Source organism: Lonchura striata, chromosome Z (assembly GCF_046129695.1).
Source record: "Lonchura striata isolate bLonStr1 chromosome Z, bLonStr1.mat, whole genome shotgun sequence".
NCBI lineage: Eukaryota > Metazoa > Chordata > Aves > Passeriformes > Estrildidae > Lonchura > Lonchura striata.
This window is the reverse complement of record NC_134642.1, coordinates 41,166,775-41,188,666: the sequence shown is the minus strand read 5'-3', so window position 1 is coordinate 41,188,666 and position 21,892 is coordinate 41,166,775. Positions and strand designations below refer to the sequence as shown.

Sequence of the window (21,892 nt, the reverse complement as noted above, 5' to 3'; positions counted from 1 at the left end):
CGGCTCCCGCCCCGGCTCCCGCCCGGCTCCCGCCCCGGCTCCCGCCCGGCTCCCGCCCCGCCCCGGCTCCCGCCCCGGCTCCCGCCCCGCTCCCGTCCCGGCTCCCGCCCCGGCTCCCGCCCCGGCTCCCGCCCCGCTCCCGCCCCGGCTCCCGCCCCGCTCCCGTCCCGGCTCCCGCCCCGGCTCCCGCCCCCCGCCCCGGCTCCCGCCCGGCTCCCGCCCCGGCTCCCGCCCCGGCTCCCGCCCGGCTCCCGCCCCGCCCCGGCTCCCGCCCCGGCTCCCGCCCGGCTCCCGCCCCGCCCCGGCTCCCGCCCGGCTCCCGCCCCGGCTCCCGCCCCGGCTCCCGCCCCCCGCCCCGGCTCCCGTCCCGGCTCCCGCCCCGCCCCGGCTCCCGCCCCGGCTCCCGTCCCGGCTCCCGTCCCGGCTCCCGCCCCGCCCCGGCTCCCGCCCCGCCCCGCCCCGGCTCCCGCCCCGGCTCCCGCCCCGGCTCCCGCCCGGCTCCCGCCCCGCCCCGGCTCCCGCCCCGGCTCCCGCCCCGCCCCGGCTCCCGCCCCGGCTCCCGCCCCGGCTCCCGCCCCGCCCCGCCCCGGCTCCCGTCCCGGCTCCCGCCCCGCCCCGGCTCCCGCCCCGGCTCCCGCCCCGGCTCCCGTCCCGGCTCCCGTCCCGGCTCCCGTCCCGGCTCCCGTCCCGGCTCCCGTCCCGGCTCCCGCCCCGCCCCGGCTCCCGCCCCGGCTCCCGTCCCGCCCCGGCTCCCGCCCCGGCTCCCGCCCCGCCCCGGCCCACGGGCCGGCGCTCCCCGATGGGAGATGTAGTTCGGTGCGGGGAGGGCAGCCCCAGGCGCGCCGGGGCCTGGAGCTGCTGGGGATGTCCGGGGGTGCGTGGGGGTGGGGGTATCCCCGGGCTGGGAGGGATCCTTTTGAATTGGGTTGGGCTTTTCATGAGATGCTTAGGGGCTGGGATGTCCTTTTCACTGAATGATTTGGGGCCGGGCCAGGTTTTTCAATGGCGTGCTTTTAGGCCGGGACATGCTTGATGGTTTTAGTGAGAGATGGGGTTTCATGGGGTTTCCCTGCTCCCAGGCGGACTGGGGTACTGCTTGGTGTGGGCACAGCATGGCACGCTGCTGCCACATTGAGGTGGGGGACCCCTGAGAGCTCTGTGCTGAAGCATCCCCCCCACTGTGAGGACCATAGTGCCCAGGATTTATGATCAGCAGAACACATGGGGCCTGGGTGGTGTTGCCCCCTGGCACTGTGCTCCCAGATCAGAGTCAGACAAGGGCATTTCACGCCTTCATTAATTCTGTGCTGCTTTCGAAGTACCCCTCCTTATTTAGCCTGTGGCAGTGCTCAGCATCCCAGATGGATGGCAGGTCTTGCTGGACAACTTGCCAAAAGCAAGCACGTCCTCAGCATCCCAGCATGAAGCCGACAAAACACGGGTGTCAATGACAGCTTCTATTTTTGGCTGTGTTACTATGCTCCAAGAGCTTTCCCTTGTGTGCTTTCTTGGTCTCCAGCTTGTGCATGGCAGGAGGGCACCAGCCTGCAGGGGCTGTAATAGTGCCCACCAAACCAGCAGTCCGTGAAGTTTCTCCACCCTTTCCAGGAACATCCCCAGACTGTGGGAGGGGGTTTGAGGGGAAAAATTGCCCAAGCCAGTTTTAATGAAAGAACACCTTTGCCCTTCACCACTGCTGTGGGGCAAAGTAAGCCTCTGAGATGAAGTTATGTACCCTGGCATTGTCATCTCAATGGACCATTTCCAGTAGGTCTCCCTGCCTGCAAATGCCACTCTCTTTTGCATGGTTAATTCCCTAAAATTCTCATAACAGACCCATGCCAATCAAAGAAAATATTCCAGTTTCTCAGTGGAGAAGACCTTGAGAAACTTCTCTCTGAGACTCAGGCACAGGGACATAATATGGGAATCCAGTGGTCCTTGTTTATTCTTCTTATTGTTTGGTTTTAGTTTCTAAACTCAGAAATTTAAAGCCAATCACAGATTTTCTGCTAAGTCTCACACCTAATTTTGGCCCATGGTGATTTGATGCAATAGCAGAATGATGACTATGCTGGTTGAACAGCATCTTTTCTGCCATCTGCCAAGGACTGGAAAAAGCTGCTTCAGCAACAGGGACATCCTAAAGGTAAATATGTGGGGATTAAAAGGTGCTGCCAGACCTTCACCAGTGGGTGAAGGGCAGGGCTGATTACTGCATAACAAACAGTGTGGCCAGGGAACATGTTCTTGGTAAGCACAGCACACAATGAGAACAGAAAATTGAAGAGCAGCACAAGAAACACTGATGTGGCCCCAAAATCTGGGAGATGCTAAGGTACATGCAGTTTGGCTCAGGGATGCCAGCAGGATTTCAGGTGTTGTACAGTCCCAAGCATAGCTGGATGAGACCACGCATACAAACTGTCCAGGGAGTAAATCTGGCTTTCTTAAGGATCTTAAGGATCTGTTGTCATAGAGGTCCCTGGTGACTATGGGGCACCAGGTGAATATTCCTCAGGCAGCACTTACTACCAGGGGATATTATGGGCCACTGGGAAGTCAGAACCCTCAGGATGTGCAGATATCCCTGGGACAGGGAGAGTCTCAGTCCAGGGAAAGAGATGGATGGCCATGGCAAAGCCACAAGCACATATAGTGAGTGAGCATCCCTTTGGCACTGGAGGAGGACACAAGATGCAAAGAGGTGCTGAAAAGACCCACTGCCAGCACCATCAGACCCTAGACCCTATGGAGATGTTCTCTGACACAGGACAGCTAGCACCATGGCAGAACTTTTGGAGCTCATCAATCAGTTCCATCTCAGGCCAATAGACAGTGAGGTTGATGGCTGATGGTGTTCTGTAGTTCTCCTGCACTGCCACCTCAATTAGTTGCTTGGGCTGACCTTGGACCAATGGATTTTGTAATGGGATCATTGTTAATCCCTACAGACAGCAGGGAGTGAGAAGAGACACCCATTCCATGTGGCAGCATCTGCCTTCACAGCTGCTGGGACACATGGTGAAACTGATAACTAGGCAGGATCTAATGCTGGAAATGTAGATGGAGATCTGAGCATCAAGCCTTCCAGGGGGTCATAGCAGTGCTGTGATTCTCTTCCCTAGCTCCCCACCCATCCAAAACCATAGGACAGAGGATGGAATAATTTGCTCCTCTGCCCCTGCATCCAGGGTGTCCACAGACATTTGAGCACTTTGCCTAGTGGGAGATGGGGGAGTGCACTGGGACTGCTAGGAATGGGGCAAGCATTGGAAAGGGAGTTACAGGACTGTACCAATATCCTACAGCAGGCAAGGCCTGAGAGGGCTGTGTTTCATGGAGGAGAGGGGTGTCCTGGTTGGTAGCATGCACCATCTCCGTCCTGCACAGTGATGATGTCCCTGTCCATGCCCTCTGCTTGCTCCCTCATTACAATGCACATGGTAGCGAGGCTGCGGGATATGAGCTGGTTTGCAGTGAGCTTTGCCTCAGTGCTGGTGACCTTCTTAGCCTGTGAGGGGAAAGCTGTGTCCCACAGATGCCCTTTGAGTGGTCAGCTCAGGGATTGCTCCTCCTGCAGGACCAGGGCTGGGAGGGATTTTTCAGTGCTCAGAACGCTCTCCAGCCATTCATATGGTCCTCTGGCATGGAAGACCCACCAGCTGGAACTCATCTGAGTCTGGGAACTGTGTTATAGCAGCTTTCAGAGCAACCCCATCATCACCATGTCAAACAGCAGCCTGAGCCTGACAGGCATGAGCCCTGTCACTGCCTCAGTTTCCCTTCTTCAGCAGATCCTGTGCCTGGTTCTCTCTGAAACCTTCTCCAGGGACAGGGCTGAGATGTCAGTGCTTCTGCTCTGCCAACTCTGAGAGACCAAAGCCACTGCAGGATGCAGCTCCAGGGGACAAGTCAGCAAGCACATGCCATGGGGTATCAAACACTCTCCTGATCAGGGAGTATGACAGTGCCTCACTACAGAGATACAGTGAGGCACCCTCTGAGTCCTTGTGTTACTCTCCTGCCTCTGCAACTGGGTAGGTGTAGAAACCCCAAAGTTTCCTCCTCCTGCAGCACTTACCTGTGTTACAAACTTGGCTCTTTTTCCAGAGCTCCTGTAGAGCCCACTCTTGGATGGTCTTTCTGACAGAGCACAGCACGCAGTAGGTGTTGGTGCAAGTGCTGCTGAGGGTCCTGTGTTTTTTAGAGAAGAGGAACATGCAGCCTGCTGGGACAGGTGTGGGTTGGCACTTGCAGTGCAGGGTGATGTTCATGTGATCAGTGATGACACAGAATGGGAGCACTGGGATTTGATGGCTTTCTGTCAGTCTCATAGCCATGCTCCCTGACTGCAATTCAGGCCTACATCCCTCTTGGGCTATACCCTCCTTGTTTTGTCTTGGCTCCCAGCTTCCTCCCCTTTTGCCAGCAGCTACCATACAATGGTAGGAAATAGTTTCAGCTAGTCCTAGTCAAGATAATTTTATTTTGGGAGGTGCAGGAGCAGTGATTGTGGCTTTTCAAGCCCCTTTCTCCTATATTTTATTGGAAATCCTACAGCAATCCAGCTGCAGGCAGAGAGATACCCAAACCAGTGTAGCCAATGCCTGTGGCACAGCACCAGTACAGCTGCCCCGGCCTGATGAGATAGCCAGGAAAATTATTGCCTGCTCTGTCTCCCCTTTTTAATTAAAAGCTGGATTTGGGTGATCCTGTGTGCCTTGTTTGCTTTTCCATCTGAGTAATGATCTCTGCAATTAGAGTGAACGATCCTCATCCATCTTAGTGCAGAAGCAGCTGGGTCATGTCAAAGTGAGAGCGGCATGAACTGGGTTTGCTTTCTCCAGAGCTGGGGAGTTGCACAGAGATGCCCCTGCAGGGATGGGGACAAGCCCAAGCCCTACTCTGCTCTGGCCCACCCAGAGCCCTGCTGTGCCCTCTGTTCCAATCCCTCTGCTGCTTCATTCAGGCAGATCCATGGGTGCAGAACCACACCCATCTTGGCAGGGGAGACGTCAACCTGTGCCCTTGAAGGACTGCAGAGTCCTGCCTGGTTTGCTGCTGGACAGCCTGGAACACCTGAGTGAGTCTCAGCAAAAATTAATTATACGCCCTTGCAGAAGAAGAAAATAATATGCCCTTGATTTTCACACCCTACTGCTCTCTGTTAAGCCAGGTATAGGCCCTCCATCAGCCCCATTCCCTCCAGGGAGTCAGTGGGAGGCTGGGAGGGGAAGGTGAACACTGCGGTGCCTATCCTTTCCTCAGCTCCCTGGTCTTGGAGCAACCCAGGTCTGGGGAGCACCACTGTGCAGAGGTGTAACCCAAGCCTCTCAGCTGTGGGGGTACTAATTCTGCACTAGATTTATTGCCAGCATGATCCACTGGTCTCCACCGCTGTCCTCTATCCCTGGTGGTCCAGGTTTTCCAGCTGCTGGTATTGGACTTTAAAATCAGGGCTTGGCTCCTGTGCCAACAGCTTAGAGGGGCAGAACAGCTGCAAGGCTGGAGAAAAGGTTATGATGTCGTACAGATTCAGCAGTTCTTTCTAATTCTTGCAGACCAGATGCAGAAGCTGGGTCCAGCCTTGTGTGCCTTCATGCTGCCCTGGGAACTCATATTTCCCAAACGTTGGTGTCTAGTCCCGGAATATTTACCTCTGCCATTCACACAGGTCACAGCAGCCACTGTTTCTGGGACCAAGCAGGCCATGGTGTGCACACCTGGTTTCAGTATCTGCGCCTGCTGGGAGCTCAGAGGAGCTGATGCAGTCCATACCCCCTCACCCTGGTTTGCTCCAATGAAAAAAAAGGCTGCCAGGCTGGTTTTCATATGTATGCTTTTTAATATCATTAATTCTGTTACACTACACACAACCAGTAACAATGATAAATACTGCAATGGAAATGTTAAAAAAAAATATTATACATGTTTTTAATGTTTTTGAAAAAAACCCCCACATTTTAAAATAAATTAATGTATAAAACTGATGGTAGAAAAGAGAAAACCCAAAACAAACCATAACACAACTGATCTGTTTAAGGCAATACTCTACACAGACGGGAACAAAAGTACAACAGTGTGCTACATGATCTGAATGGGAAAAAAGGGAACAAAAGAAAACCCATACAAGATGTATACTTATGCTTCAAGAGTGAAAAAACTCCCAAAACCAGATAAAAAAACAATGGCCAAGTTAAGTGCAGCATTAATATACTCTGCATGTCAAATGATTAGCAGGTTCCTAACAAGGACTAAGGTCAAGCTACAACAAATTTATCTTCCTAATTAAAAGGTTATTCAGGTCAAACCCTACATTTAACTCTATTTGTGTTTGGCTGTTTCAGCTATATTTCACTATATGCAAGGACAGCCAGAAATTAATCTCCTGCTCTTGAGATTAACACGAAGGTCGGGAGGTCTCCCGTCCTGAAATGTATTTCCATTAAATAAATCCAAGAAGGTTCTTGCTTTTGGTGACCCTGAAATGCCTCCCATCACCCCTTCCCCTGGTGCATCAGGCACCACACAGGGGAATGGAGACCTGGAAGGCATTTGCTTAGGTTGATTTTTTTCCCCATGCTGAGGACACAAAATGGAAGTGCAGATTTGATTTGGACTTTTAGGAGTGTTGTTTTTTTGTCTACCAGAAGTGTCCATCTGGAGCCTGCTGAAAGTACTTTTACAGCATGGAAGAAACCCATCCTGTACACAGGCTCTGGCTACAGCCATGACATTTGCTATTAAGGTTGGCGCAGAGCTCCACACCTGCCTGGACAGCCAATGAACCCCCATTATTAATGCAGCCCAGAACTTGGCCACTGGAAGATGGACAATAATTGTAATGCCAAAAAAATCCTTCTCTCCCTCAAAAAAGAAAAGAAAAGGGACAGTAGCCACTTTCTGCCAACTTCCTTGGGTGGATCCCCATTAGCTGCCACCCATTCAAGATCGGCAGTGCCAGATCTCACCAGCATTGACCCAGTACATTCCCAGTAAGGTGCATGGCGGCAAGGTGCTGCTGGGGGCAAAGAAACTTCCTGGGACATGGTCAGAGCCTCCTGTAGTGCCCTGCTAGAGTGCATGGGAAGGAAGCCATGAAACACAAGGAAAGAAACCTAACTGGAATTACTAGACTTGTGAAGGCCAACCACTGTCCAGGTTGCCTTGGGTTCGGGTGGGAAAGGGGGATGCAGAACTGGGCTGAGAATCACTTTGGTGCAACTGCCTCTGATGCTCATCACTAGTGCATGGGGCAGGGGGAAGAAAGGCGACGGCTGCTTTGAGAAAAGGGAAGTGGAAGGAGGACGTGTGTGCAATATAAAAAGGCTTGCAATTCTAAGACTAACCACTGGACACGGATACTGAAGATTACTTGTGACAACTAGCTATCCTTCTACTGCAGTTGCTCCTTCTCCCATTTTCTGGTCTGATTCTTCTTCAGTTTGGGAAGCCATGGCTGTTTGACATGATGGCCAGTGCTGACCCTCAGTCAGCACTGAGGGTCACCCCAGTCCTTGCCCAGCTCATGGGGTGACTCTGCTACAGGTTGGACAATGAGGTCTGGAAATCATGTCAGGCACAGACTGGCTCTGCACGCCAGTCAGCACCTGCTTTCAGACCCTTCAGAAACCTATTTAATGCAGCTCATCTCCCTTATTAAACTGAAGGTTCAATAACCTCTGTGGAAGGAGTAAAAAGGGTTTAAAAAGTGCAAAAAGGGTAAGGGAAAAACCCAACTTTCTGAACTGTCTTCCCTGCAAAGACTTAATCTTCCACCAGAGTCTTTCTCCCTGCAGAACTACAGCCCCACCAGTATCTCAGAGCACCCTGCCCAAGTGCAGCAAAAGCAGAGGCAACAGGCTCCCTACTAAGGCCTCTGCTGCAGGACCCAGGCCCATACCAGGAGAATGTGGGTTGGCAGGTGTGGGACATGATCTGCAGACCTGGACCCACAGCACTGAGGCCAGGAGCGTGAAGGCATCCGGCTTGGTGGGCTGCATCTCACCAGGTTTTGCATGAACCTGGTGAATCCTCAGTCCCACAGCCTTCATGTGGGTGAAGAGAAATCCCAGCCTCCTGTCGGATTCTCACCCTGTCATATTCACTGACCTACAGCTGGCCTGACTTTTGCTTGGGGTTTGTCTTAGGCCAAAGGCAACAACAAGTTGAACACAGCTGCTACTGCTTCTCCATGCAAAGAAACTGAACAAACAAATCTGTGGACTGGGGGTGGATATGAAGGTCTGTCATGAAGAGTGCTTGCCCAAGTTTTTCAGCTCTTTCCATGTGTCTGTATTCTATCTCTCAACAGTGTCTCCTAAATCATGGAGGCTTGAGGAATGTGGGTACAAAATGGAGTTGCAGCTTATTTAGGTTGCAAAAGCAAAAAGGTAGCCTGGGAGAAGAGCAGTGCTTCCCATGGAGCTCACCTGGGACAGCTGCATGGGCAGCTAGGGGAGAAATGCTGCTCTGGGAGAGTAAATATCTTAGCAGCTATGGGACTTAGAATGGTCTTTCAGTGGCCTTTTCCTTGTGCTTACTGCTTTCCAGTAGGCACCAGGGAAAGCTGCAACCTGTGCTGCTGGTGTCTGTGCTGCTCTGTGACACAGTTTGCTGCATGCTTATGTGGGCCATGGGGCTGTGCTCTGTGTGATCTCAGCCCCAGCCTCTGTCTCCCCAGCAAGCTGTCAAAGGTGTGCTCAGATAGGCAGAGTTCAGCTGCTGTCATCCCAGGACTGCCAACAATGTCAAGTGGGGCAAAGGAAGGGATGTAGCTGTAATTTTTGGGAAGCAATACAGCAGCTCAGCTGCATAATGCAGGAAATTAAAATATGTACCACAACTCCTATGAGAAACCTCCACTGACCTCCTGCAGATAATCCCGGGCACAAAATCTCCCTTTATGCTAAATTCCTGGCCCTTCTGCTTCAGGTCTTGTGTGGTTCTGTAACAAAGGTGGGTTTGTCTGATGAGGTGTGGTTTGGAGCAATCCCTCTCACAGCTGAGCCTTTAAAGGAAGAGACAAGTGTGTCTAGAGGTGAAAAGCAGTTTAAAATGAAGACCTTTCTACGCCTTCCTAGCTAGCCCCATGGCACTGCTCCTCTATGCAGATGTTGCTTTTGAAATGCAGTCCAAGCTTGCTGAGCCAAGCAGCCTCCAGGTGCCAAAGCCTATGGCAGTCTATGTAAGAGTGGCAATACCCCAGGTGGGTTTGAAGTGAGAATGGAAAAGTAAAGGAGCAGCCCAGGCAGAAACACCAGTCTAAAGGTTAAGATGATCATACAGTTGCTAAAAGCAAGAGCATGAAACTGCCATGGGAATATCCCAAAAATAAGCCTTTCAATCCTCTGTTCCCCTTCATCATGTCTTGCCATCTCAAGCTGCACTCCTAAATTCCTTAATTCTGCTATCAGTGGATGGTGCTGTTTGGCCACAAAGTCATTGCACATGTTCTCTCTGGGAGCAAGCAAACTCAGAAAGCAGTTGTGCAAGAGTCAGCTGCCAAGAAACTGGATAACATACCCTTGACAAACATCTTTCTCCAAAGATGTTTAACCTCTGTACTAACCTCCGCCCTGCTGCATTCTGGCATGCATGAGGAACATCAGAAGACGGTAAACAGAAGGAAAGCAGAGTAGTACTCTGAAAATAGGAATTACATTTCTATAGCATGATATTTACATCCTGCTTGCAGAACTATCCTATCAATGGTGCCTTGCACACTTGACACTATCTACGCAGGATGGTGGCAGAACTTTGGGAAGGCAGGTTTCTCCCATGTGCTGCAGAAGGGAATGGACATCAAGAAGGGATGTGGCTTATCTGAGGTTAGAGCAAATACTAACAGCAGCAAGGACCCCAGATCTCATTTCTGTGCTCTAAAAGTCCAGCAGACCCACCAGGTCTGGATACACCCAGCTGTATCTGGCTGCAGTGTGAGCTCAGAGACAGGGTGTTTCTGGTGTGTGCATCTAAAAGCAAGCTTTTCTCCCTGCTGGCATCAGCATGGCACTGAGACAGATCAACTTGGACAACTGGGATCTGCCCTAGGCCAAGACAGCACTTGTCAATCTTTCTGGTTATTGCTTGTGTTCCTTTTCCTGTTTTCCATCTGTTGCCCAGCTGGGTCTTTCCTTTCTTCAAAAGCATCTTCATGTTTCTGTTGAGTCACACACAGGGTGCTGCATTTTTCAAGCCTCCTGCATCCTCTTGCGCAGCCTGCAGGCCAGACCAGGATCAAACTGTGCATGGAAAGGGAAGGATTCTGCTCAGGATTGCAGACCTGTGTGTCAGCCAGTGAACTGCTGAACACAGTGGGTGTCTCCTTTTGGGACAAGAGCTGGTGAAACAAGCCAGAAGGAGCTGAGTCCATCTTGTCTGTGGGGAAGCTGTCCTGAAGTCCCTCTCAAAGTCCATGCAGCAGGGATGGTCACCTGCTTTTGCAGTTGCAATGCATCTGCAGGCAGGACAGCCACGAGAGCACAGCAGATCCAGTGGCCAAGCACACATGTTAGGGACAGACATGCCACAATGTCAGATATCACCCAGTGGCTCTTCCAAGGGTTCACTTCAAGATGTGTCTGGTAAGATATCAAATGAGCCTTCAGAATGGGCATCAGCCTCCTTTCAGCCAAGGTTTATGTACAAACATAAGAAAAGCAGACATGGACACACTATCTATAGACCTTTCTCAAGACTAGGAGGATGTTCCTCCTCCCAAAGACATTTGAAAATATGGAGTTTGCAGACAAGAGAGACTGAACAGAATGCTGAAACCCTGCTGTTCAAATCCAGCTCAAATTCAAGGATACTAGCTGATATTTCATCAGATTAACATCTGATAAAAGGATTTGCTGAAACTCACATAATTTGGTGACTGACATTACATAAAATCCTAACAAAAGCCCAGTCTGGCTTTAGGAGGCATCAAATGCAAATTCCTTTGTGGAGGCACCAGCATCAATATCCTTACATCCTGTTTGCATGGTAATTTCGATAGACAGAAACGCAGCATTTCATATTCCATAGTGTTCCTCCCCTTGGTTTTCTGTACAATTTTGGATTGAAAATGTGGCCTGAGAGGGCCATCTTGTTTGGTATAAAGATTGGAGGAAGGAATGATTTTCTTTCTTGCATGACGTCTGCATTTAGGAGAGCACCCAGCAGCTCTGTAGATTTTGTAGAAGTGCTGTGACAGACAGTCAGTCTGTGCTCCTGCCTTCTGCCTTCTTCTGGCTATGGTGGCAGAGACTGGTCTAAGGAGAGCAGTGCCAGGATAGCCATCTATCTCCACACCTTCCCGGGAAATCACCACAGCATAACTTCCAACAAGGGTTGCTTGAGCAGAGAGGCTGGATCAGATGACCCCACTGTGGCCCCTTTCAGTCTTACCTATTCTGTGACTCTGAGGGCATACATAGAAAACCTGCTGGCTAAAGCATAGGTCTGAACATGAGACCAAACAGGGGGAACCAGCCTCATTTGTGTTTGATACATATCCATGTGCAGTCCTCAACATTCCATAATAAGCCAACAAACACGCTGCATGGTCATAATCTGCTGAAGAGGCTGCAGTTCAGAAGGGTTAGTGTTCAGTTTTCTATGACAGCTACATGTGCATTCCCTTAAGCCACGCAGCCTTTCTGATAATGACTCTACACAGGTAACTACTTTTCCCCACTCTTTCTACATTATTCTCCTAATAAAATATATGAACACAAAGCATAGAGAGGAGAAGCCAAAAAATTGCCATTTTATGGTCCTGTATTGTCATGCCAAACCAACTGCAACCAACTCCTTCTGTGCACAGGTAAAAATGCTTGAGTTGTGCTTCGGTTTGTATTTGGAGGAAACATTAGGTGGAACATCTGAATTCATCTCCCTCCCTCCCTAAAGGGGTGTGCTGGAAGCAGATGCACATCACAAAATGCAAAGGGCTGAAGGCAGTTGCAGGGCTGGGGGATGTCTCAGGGCACATGGCAAGCAAAAGCCAGCAACAGGGGGAATAAAAGGACTTGATAATGGTGCCATGGGACAGTGGGTGTCACAGAATCCTTCAGATTGGAAAAGACCTTTAAAATCATAGAATCCAACTGTTAATCCACACTGCCAAGTCCACTAGATGGAAATCTGTCCCTCAGAGGAGAGGTATTAGCCCTGAGAGGTAACAGTGACGGCAAGCCTCATTCTATCCTAGACTGAACAGGATAGTGCTTGGTTATTGCTGGACTCAGTGATCTTAAGGGTGTTTTTGAACCTAGATGATGGCATGATTCTATGATGGCAGCACAATGGAGACCTGTGGCATATGCAGCCCTCAGTGGCTGGCCCAGGTAAAGAGATGGCTTGTTGCTCTAGCAGGCACTCCAAAATGCTCTGAGCTCCTGAGCAAGGGCTGTGGGAAAGGCTGAACGTGTGCAGCCTGGCTGGAAGGCACAGAGACTGACCCAGGAGGATAAATGTGATGAAGACATTCCATGATACCAGTGCTGCACTGCAAAGTCCCTCTCCAGAAGAGTGAAGATTTAGAGAGCGCTGGTCATGTCCTATAGGATTTGGTTTTACCATGATATTTCTATTAGGTTTTGACTACACTCCCCATTAAAAAAGACTCCTTAAAGAATGTTATTCCCTTTTATCTATCTCTGTACTCTCTACTTCCCCCACCTCCAGACAACCTTGTACCTGAGTTGTATTTTGGAAATATTCCCTCTCAGGATACCAAGTGGTGAGAAAAGGAGATGAATTCACTTAAGGAACACTATCCCTACAGGAGTTGGCAAGTCAACCATCACTTCTGCATGAACAGGCAGGGACACTCAGTAAACAGCACCATTCAAGTCCTCCTTCTATGGCCTGGAACTAGGGTGGCAGCATGTTGTTTTAGGCAGAGGGGACAAGCACAGCTTTAAAAGTTGTCAATACCATCAAGTAAATAAGTCCAGGAATCTTGTGTGCCTGTTCTTTCACTCAAACTGTGGCTGGTATCAAGCTTTGCACTGCACAGATTAAATCTCCAGGATGTTAAAAAAAATCTCCTGCTAATTAAGACTCCTTAAAGCTTCAGCTCACTTCATATAGATTTTAGATGGGGCATCTGTCTGTTGTGATACAGCTCAAGGTCTACTTTGTGACACAGGAATTCTGATGGGAAGCTCAGAACTGGCCTTATTTTTTCCTTTCCCAGGCTACAAAGCAGGTGATATCCCAAGGCAGGTTGTTCTTCCCCTTGAAAGGCCAGGAGAACACAAGAATCTGTGGCAAAAGATTTCAACACCAAGAAAAATTCCAGCCCATCCATTGTATATGCTGCAGTCAGTAAGAGAACATGTTTCCTAATTCCAGAAGTGACTCTGCATTCAAAACAATCTGCTGGTGAACTGGGAGCTCAGGCCAGCAACCTAATCCAACAGATTTCCTAATTTTTCCAGCACCAACTGCTCCTGACCTGGGACCATGTCTGGCTCACAACTGGGCAGATAGGGGGTGAACAGTAGTTTCCTCTTATGGGCATCTTTCATCTGAAGCCGAAAATTCCTCTCAAGTCTGACCCCACCACACTGATGACTTCAGCATTAATGAGTTTCTCCCACAGGCACCCAGAGACACAGTGTCAAGGGAATATTAAGAGTCAAGCACTGTCAAAATGTGCTGTCTTCAACTAGCTTTTCCAGCACTGTTCTTCAGGCTGTACATCTCTAGTCCTGACTCAAGGAGGATTCACTTCTTCTCAGCTGAACAAAGTTGGAGATTTTTGGAAAGAGTTAAGTTGCACATGGATTAAATACAAGCTGAAGTCAGAATACGTGACTGAACTAAAGTCACAAGTATGGTTGGTATTCCTGGGAAATGAGCAAATTCTTGAAGGGCATGAGTGGATTGCAGACCTCATCTGATGTGTTTGGTGGTAATTTAATGTGGTGATAAGGGTAGATTGCGTTGGCTATGTGACACAACAGCTCTAGCTAGTACTGACTCACAGTGAGATGTCAGGTACTTGTCCCTTTTGCAAGTGAATGAATTGTATTATGCTAGTCCTGGCTAGCTTTGCCATAAAAAAGGATGCCCTGGTTCGTCCCCCTTCCTGTACCCCAGTTATATCATTTTGGTTATGCAAATGGAACAGGTTTAGTGAATGAATTAAGAACTGACTTCCTCCCATTGGTAAAACACTTTGATACCTCCAACTTGCCCTAATCTTGCAGATGGATTGGTTTCAGTGGGCAGGATTACCTGAAGTCCCACCTGACCTTTCCCATTCTGGAAAAAGACACTTTACAAAATATCCCCAGTGCCTAAACAAATCAAGGAGGTATCTCTGGACCCCTCTGCATTCGCTCTCTAGACCAGTCAGCTCTGCCAGGCACTGCCTGGCACACTGAGCAACTTCTCTTTTGTTTTACCATAGTTTAAAATAAGTTATCAACCAATCATAAAATGAATTTTTTGGTTTCTCCTGGCTCCATGAACACAAAGAGGTGCACGTCCTACCATAGGAGGAAGCAATGGCTGTTAAGTTTTACAGTTATAGTGGAAAGCACTGATCACAGCCTGCCGGCCTCACTACTGGATGTGACAGGCGGTGGAGGAGGTGGCTTGGCAACACATGCAGGTAGGGTTGACCGATTTAGGGGGGATTAGGTCGAGGTCCTCGTCATCCGGGATCTCATCTAACCGGTACCCATCCTTTAGCAGCTGGATGTTCAAGTCTTGGTTGATCTGCTGCAGACAAAGAGAGGAACAGTCAAACACTTGGGTGTCACCCTGATTCTTAAGACTTCTTAAAGCTTTCTGAGTTTACATTCCTTTGGAGAACTTTTCCACACAATTTCTGTAAACAACGTATTGTTTACATTCTTTTATGGGGGTGGAAAGCACTTGATGTACTGGTGGTTTGTCCAATGTTTTTGGAGAGGTGGACCGTTCACTCTCCAATCCAATGTCACCCTTGGGAAGGTATAAAAGACAGAGTCAGATAATAAACGTCCCTTTTTTACCTTGCAAGCAGCAGGTGGTCCGCGTAGTGCTTTCACGTGTCCCACAGCGACACTTGGGACTTCTTACTTCTGGTGGTCATAAGATGTAGGAGGTCCCTCATTTGGGAATGTATTTCCCCATCATTAACAACTGCCCTACAGTCCTAGTTTTTGACCTCAGGTAAGGGGAGGGTACTAGCTTCTCCAGAATTGGAATATCTAGAGTGAGATACACTATTTTGTTCTGGAATAATTTTTCCCTGAGGACAAGCCCTCAGCTAAAGTAATGCAATAACATTATTTACTGGCAGATGGGCAGTCCCCCCTCTCAGTCTGGGGCACACTACAGCAGTTAAAAGATGGTAAAGTTTGGCTCTGTGATCTCAGATTCAAGTGCTGTCTAACTGGATCTATATAAACAACACTTATAGCACAGAAACAGCTTGGATCATCTGATACGGTCACTGCTCTTGGCTGTTTTCCAGGGTTTCAGGGTATTTTATCCAAGGAAGAGATACAAGGAGCAAGAGTTCTGAACATTTTGTGGGCAGAATGGCTGCTCAGCACCCTGAATGCAAAATCCTGCAGAAGCAGCAGCCAGAAGCTGAGCAATAAATTAATGAGAGAGTGTGGGAATATACTCAGAAACAATGCAGAGGGACTAATAAGCCTGAGCTTCCTGCCTTTTCTCTTTGAAAGGGCAAGAGCTCATATCTGCAAGTCCTCCCTGGAATTTCTGCTTGCTCCAAGTAAACACACACTGGGTGACCCTGACCACTCCAATAACTGGAGATCACAGCACACCCTCAGATTCTTTATTTGTGCCCTTGGCATACATACAGTTGCTGAGCCGCCATGGCAGACAAGATCATGCTTTTGTACCTCATGGGTCACTGCAGGACTAGGCAGAATGCAGGAAAGTACCAAAGGTAGCTGTGAAAACTACTGATGGGCAAATCTCTGTGCCATGGCAGTGAGAATATGGACCCACTGGATCACCAGGGTATAAAGTAACATGGCACAGTTTCTGCTACGGCCCCTTCCAGACTCATGGAATATATACCACTACTAAATTTGTTGTGTAGCCATTTCTGCCCGTGCAAGGCCTCTACAAGCCATTTCTGGCTCTCTGTTATTTGCATTTATAGCAAGGATGGCAAGAGAGAGTATAACTCACCTCAGCTGATGAGTATCCCGAGGAGGAATATCTGGACATATCAAAGTCATCATCACTGCAGGGAAGTACAAGATACAGCAAAGAAGGAATTGGTTAGATGAGACCTCTATTCCCCACTTAGTCCTATCTTTCTTATGCCATGAAACTCTACTTGAGGCACAGAGAAGTTACATCAAGGGAGCCTGTAGAGCAGCTTTCATCTGTGACCCTCAGATCTATCCATCACAGTGCTCTTTTCTGACAGCTCTTCTCACTTGCTCACAGAGAACATAGGTCATATGTCACCATGGCATAGGCCAGAGGGAATAGTGGTAGGAAGAGTGTGAGTGTTGCCCTCTGGCATAAAAACTCACTTAATCTGTCATGTATATCACCTTTTCAAACTTTTGCATACCTGTCTGTATCCAGGGCTACCAGGGGCTTTTCATCTGGACTCTGGTCTAGTGATGAGTAGCCCTTGTTGGGAACGACGAGCCTGTAATAATTAAATGTTGTCCATTAACCACACAGTAAAGCTCAGAACCACACACTGCCTAGGGTAAAGACATATGATAGTTGGCTTCCCCATTTCACTTCTTTGCAAGCCCCCATTTATTGGTGAAGATGTTTAAATGGGTGCAATTCAGAGGGAGCAAGCTGTGTCTCTAGGTAGCCTACAGTAGTATCACAGGGATTAACACTGGGTATGCCTTGGGAACATATCTCTTCCTGGAAGAAAAAAACCACTGGGACACTCTGTACTTCATTCTGGTAAACCTGTTTGGCCAGCACTGCCTGTCATATCAGATTACTCATGTTTGTGTTGTCTGTTTTTTTTCTGGCAAGGGTACCTGATACCAGCAGTAAGTACACAGGAGAAGGAGTTGAGGGGAAGTCAGAGACCAGAGTGATCTCAGTGTTCTGCTGTTGGACATCAGGGATATTATGTAGTGCCTCTTTCTAAATCTCTATCCAGGTCCCTGGCAACAAAACACTTCTGAGGTCTCAGTACTAAATTTAGTAATATTAGAAATCTAAGTTGGTGTACCCAGCATAAGAAACCAGTCAGACCAGCACTTTTTTAATTCCATTTTTTTTGTGATGACTTTAAGTTAATCAGAAATGTTACAAAGGCTGAGGATGACTCTGCACTTTGAACTGCTTAGGCGAATTTGTGAAATGGAGTGCAGGCTTCAGAACTTCTAGGATAAGGAAAATGTGTTAATACAATGGTATCTTGTTCACAATGGAATTCTTTCATCAAAAAAAAATGCAAAAATAATTTGGTTCACAATTAAAATAAGATTAACTAAACCCAGCAAATGGAGTAAGATTTTTTATTCAGCAGGTAAGAAGCAAAAGAGTGACAAAAATCTTATCTTTCAATAAGTCATGTTTTCTCCCAAGTGGTCTTTAACAACATACCATGATGCACAATGATGCTTCACTAAGAGTTTAAGAAATATAAATCTAAATATGATAATCCATCTCATCCATGCTCCAACTACTCTCTAACTACCTGAAATGTTTTTCTGCTTCTGTGCAGATAATTGCAGCAAACCATTAACAATTTTAGAAATAAGAAGTCCTGGCAGACACTGTCAGTGGCCAGGCTCAAGGAGAGTAAGATACATCGAATCCTGTAACAAAGCAGATACATTGGTTCACAATTTAGTTATATTTTCTTACTGTGTTCACTGAAACATAAATTAAATACATTAATCTAAAACCTGACATAGAATTTCCAAACTGCTGCACCAGGGGACTGGAGAAAATAGGATCAACTTGCAAAATTCAGTAGCCCTTCTCATGGAAGTGGGGCAGTCCTTGCAGCCAAGAAGCAAAGATGTCTGCAAATGAAGCTGAGATTTGGCATCACAAGTTTGCCCATACATATATCAGAAGTGCTGACTCCCATTTTCACTCTTCCAGCTTTCCAGTCCCTGCTCCATATATACTCACTGACAGTTGTTTTTAAATCATCAGTGAACAAATCACTCTCAGGTGATTTAGGAGAACACTGTGATGATATTTACTTGATGAAAAAAAAATCACTACATCTTCTTCTTGAGAAATGTCTTTTTTCTTAATAATAAAAAACTTTAATTTAACTGCAACAGACAAAAACTTGTTATAGTGTCACTGCCCTGATTTAAATTTTTCCCTCACATCCTGATTGTCCTCATCTTCACTTCCTACTGTCCTTAGAATAAAGTTGGGTAGCAGTGGTAGCTTTCGTCTACAGCTGCCATGGTATAAGTTTCTTGGTCTTTGTGTTTTTGCTCATTTGAAACAACACAAGTTGGACCAAAAGGTCCAAGTTTAGGTTACCCTGAGTGGACTGTAGCACTCAGATGTGTTCAAGTGTTGTGGATGGTGTCATGGGCTCTGTCTGTGCTCAGTGAAAGAGCATCATCCCTACTCATTCACATTTAATTTGCTTTTAGGGAGACTGAGAGTGTTATGGATCAAATTACTTTAACCTGTAAGGCTAGCTGCACCCTTGCCCCAGAAGAGGACTGAATAGTGGAGACAACCTTGTACTAGAGGCTGGATGTCAGAAATCCACAGGGATAATACAGAATAAAGAAGTTTTGGGGAAGAAGAAGAAGGTGGAGTAGAGAGTAGGAGAGGCAAAGCACACAGGAAAACATATTTAATGAGAAGAGCAGAATGGTCAAAAAGGGGAAAATGCTTTTAGCTTAATTCTCCCGCAGAGACCCGAGGAAGCCAACAGTTCAGATTAAATAATAATCTGGAAATTTTGCAGTATATACTTCTGGAATATATCCCATTATACTGCAACTGTTACCATGTGAAAACCTGGTTGAACAAACTTGTGGCATTTCTGCCTTGCTGGTGTTGCCGTGTCTGTGGCAAGTCAGACTGAAGCATTCAGAGGTGCTCAGATGTCCTGAAGTGAAATAAAACTGAGCTGGCTGTTTGAAATCTTTTGTCAATAGATGTCACTGCTCTGTTCTTTCCATCAGCAGCTTGGAAATAACAATCTCTCCATGGAAAATTCACTCATGTTACAGGTAGATACTTGCATTTATCCCAGCTTCTCTTCCTCTAATTTCTTCCTCCACCAATTTCAGTGTTTCTAAACCTCTCAAGCAGCAAATCTGCTACCATTCCTCTCAGGATGGTAGCTTGCACCCTATTGCCAAAAGAAAACAAGATTTCCAGAATGTACTTGGAAGATAAGGAGGACCAGTGGTCATGGAAAACACAGCTGAGCACAGTTCCTGAATTTCTTGCTGCCATGAAGAGTCTGGCTCTTTTATATGGCCTCAACACCTGAACACAGAGAGGAAGCAATGCAGCATGTTCCCCCTGTATTTCAGGGGATTAAAATTAAAACTTGACAAGGTCCTGTCAGGATTTATGACTAATATTTTGGGTCTGGAGAATCAGTGTGAACAAGAAATCTCATCTTGCAGATGCATTGCATATCAGAGAGGCTCTGATCTGCAGCTCCTATTCAACTTAATATATGGTAATCCAGGCAACTTTCCCATTCATCAGTAACCACCCAGCATTCCGCAGATTCATCCATCATTTTAAGTGAGGTCCTCCACTAAAACCTGCCACCTTTCTAGCAGCATGCAAAGCATGCAATCCTGTGGGCTCATGGGGTTTTCTCCCTTCTGAACACAGGTAAGTAATACATTGGTGTACTGAAGTCTGCATGGATAAAAAAGAAAAAATATCCAGCACAGAATTTCTTTATTTACAACAAGTTGCAGTACTGCCTAATACTCTCTTAGAGAGCTCTTCCAAAATATCTCCAGCCAAGTGTGACCATGCTGTTCCAAGGGTAGAAAAAGTGTATAGAAAGTCACACAGAGACGGATTATTTACAAACCTTCATTAAATCTGTCAGTAGCAGAACAGGTCACTATCAAAAAGGAGCAGTGGAACTTACACTGACAAAAGCAACCAAGGCAGAACTAAGCTCTAAACCAGTCTATGTTTCATGAAGCAACACAGCTCTTCTCCCATTGGCAGGATTAAGTGTTACTCAGAACCTGCAGGATGGCTCTATCAACCACCTGATTTTAACCTGGCTGGGTTGCCTCTGCCTTCTACAGGCTGCACTACCACTGGTACTGGGCTCAACTGTCCATGCATCTTCCCAGGGCTGGGATGCAACACAACACAAAGTATTTGAGCCCCCCAGCTCCAAGAAGGGCCATCATTGCTCTTGCAGTGTGGCTGACAGAAGGCAAATGCAATGAACACTGTCCCTGATCACCCCAGGACCATTAGGGATTGCAGCTCAGAGCATGACTGCAAATATTTCTCCAGTCCTTTACCTTGTTCGTGCCATCACGTTGTTCTTCTTCGGCTGCTGATTAACTGGGCTTCCCATGTTGCCATTCTTCAGGGACCCCTTCCGAGCCAGCTCCCTCTGCTTCTCTGCATAGGACATAGGAATGGGAAAAACAAAATTAGAGCAGCAGCCTAGCTGGCTGCCATAAGAAGAAACCCAGATCTGATAGTGGCAAAAGGCACAGCGGAATTAACAGCAAAGGACATGATCTTGACACCTCTTATGAAGGGATGGTGCAAAGGCCAGATGAGTTATGTTCCACTTTGTCCAAGGTCGTCAGGGACTAAAACTAATCTACCTTCACTCACAGTAGCTTGTTGACAGCAACACACTAAAACTGGGTCTCAAAGCCTGTAACGTCTTGGAGCTTCTGGATGAAACCCAGCTGAGGCAGACAATGGGCACAGACCTTGTGCTTGTCTTGCAGCTGGTTGCTGCATGGACTCCAATACTATGCTGTACTAATATGGCTCTGCCTCTAGCAGGGATGGGAACCAAGGGATGTATATAAATTAATATCAAATTTTCTGATTCAAAGTCCTTCCTTGTTTCTTGTGGAAGATCAGTTGTGTTGAGTTACCAGTAAGTCACACAAGTTGAGCTAAATGCCCCAACCTCATTGTGCAATGGCAGGTAAGGCTTGTATAGAAAAGCTGAGCATGGAGACAGTAAGGCAGGAATGAGACCAGTTTAAAAAAAAAATCTCCAGAGTGTGAGAAAATGCTGGAAACTACTTTTGTGGCATGCCTGAACAGGAGGTGTACCAGACTTCTTACTGAGGAACCTGAATAGTGAATTTGTTTTGCTTCGTCCTTTCCTGCAATGTGTGAATTCTGTTGTTGGGTTGTGGTTTTTTTCCTTTTGCAGAGTTTATTTCTGCTTGGAGAGAAGAGCAGCTTTTCTCACTTGTGGAAAAGGAGCATGCTTCTATGTGTGCCAAGTTCAAGGTGAGCCAACACTTTCCCTTCCTCACAAGTCAGAGCAGGGGTACACATATTCAAGGCTCCCTTTCTTGAGGGAGACATAAGCAGCAGAAATGCCTAGAGATTGTGATGATGAGGAACATGGAGACAAGAGTACATACATTTGCAAACCATACCCAGCCTGCTCCTGCTGACAGCAGAGGTGAATAAATGCATATGGAACTTGTCGGGAAAACGATTGGATTAATAACTCACTCTGGCTTGAGAAGCTTGAGAGACTGATTCAAGACTGAAATCAAAACTCAGTATGGAACTTGGAAATACAGTGGTTACCTCTGTTCTCTAGAATAAAAGGCTGGTAGTTTGCAGGGCACGTGAATTTTGCTGTTCAGAGAGAGATAAAGTGAAACTATGGAGGCAAATATTTGCAACACTAAATACAACCTAATTTCCACTCATCTCCACAAGAAGCTCCAGCGCTGACCACAAATATACA

General features: G+C 47.7%; 1 protein-coding gene across 3 annotated transcripts in view; it reads right to left on the bottom strand.

Moving 5' to 3' along the window:
* Positions 1-5,825: 5,825 nt before the first annotated feature.
* Positions 5,826-21,892, bottom strand: part of FAM219A (family with sequence similarity 219 member A) — a 92,501-nt gene continuing 76,434 nt past the window's right edge. For 2 of the 3 annotated variants that reach the window (XM_021554668.2, XM_021554671.2), the window contains exons 3-6: positions 20,457-20,559; positions 16,553-16,633; positions 16,159-16,213; positions 5,826-14,727 (exon numbers count right to left, since the gene is read on the bottom strand). In XM_021554668.2, the coding sequence (XP_021410343.1) occupies positions 14,569-14,727; positions 16,159-16,213; positions 16,553-16,633; positions 20,457-20,559 (398 nt within the window). In that variant the 3' untranslated portion in view covers positions 5,826-14,568. The remainder of the gene's footprint in view (positions 14,728-16,158; positions 16,214-16,552; positions 16,634-20,456; positions 20,560-21,892) is intronic. The other variant, XM_021554670.2, reaches the window with a different exon arrangement.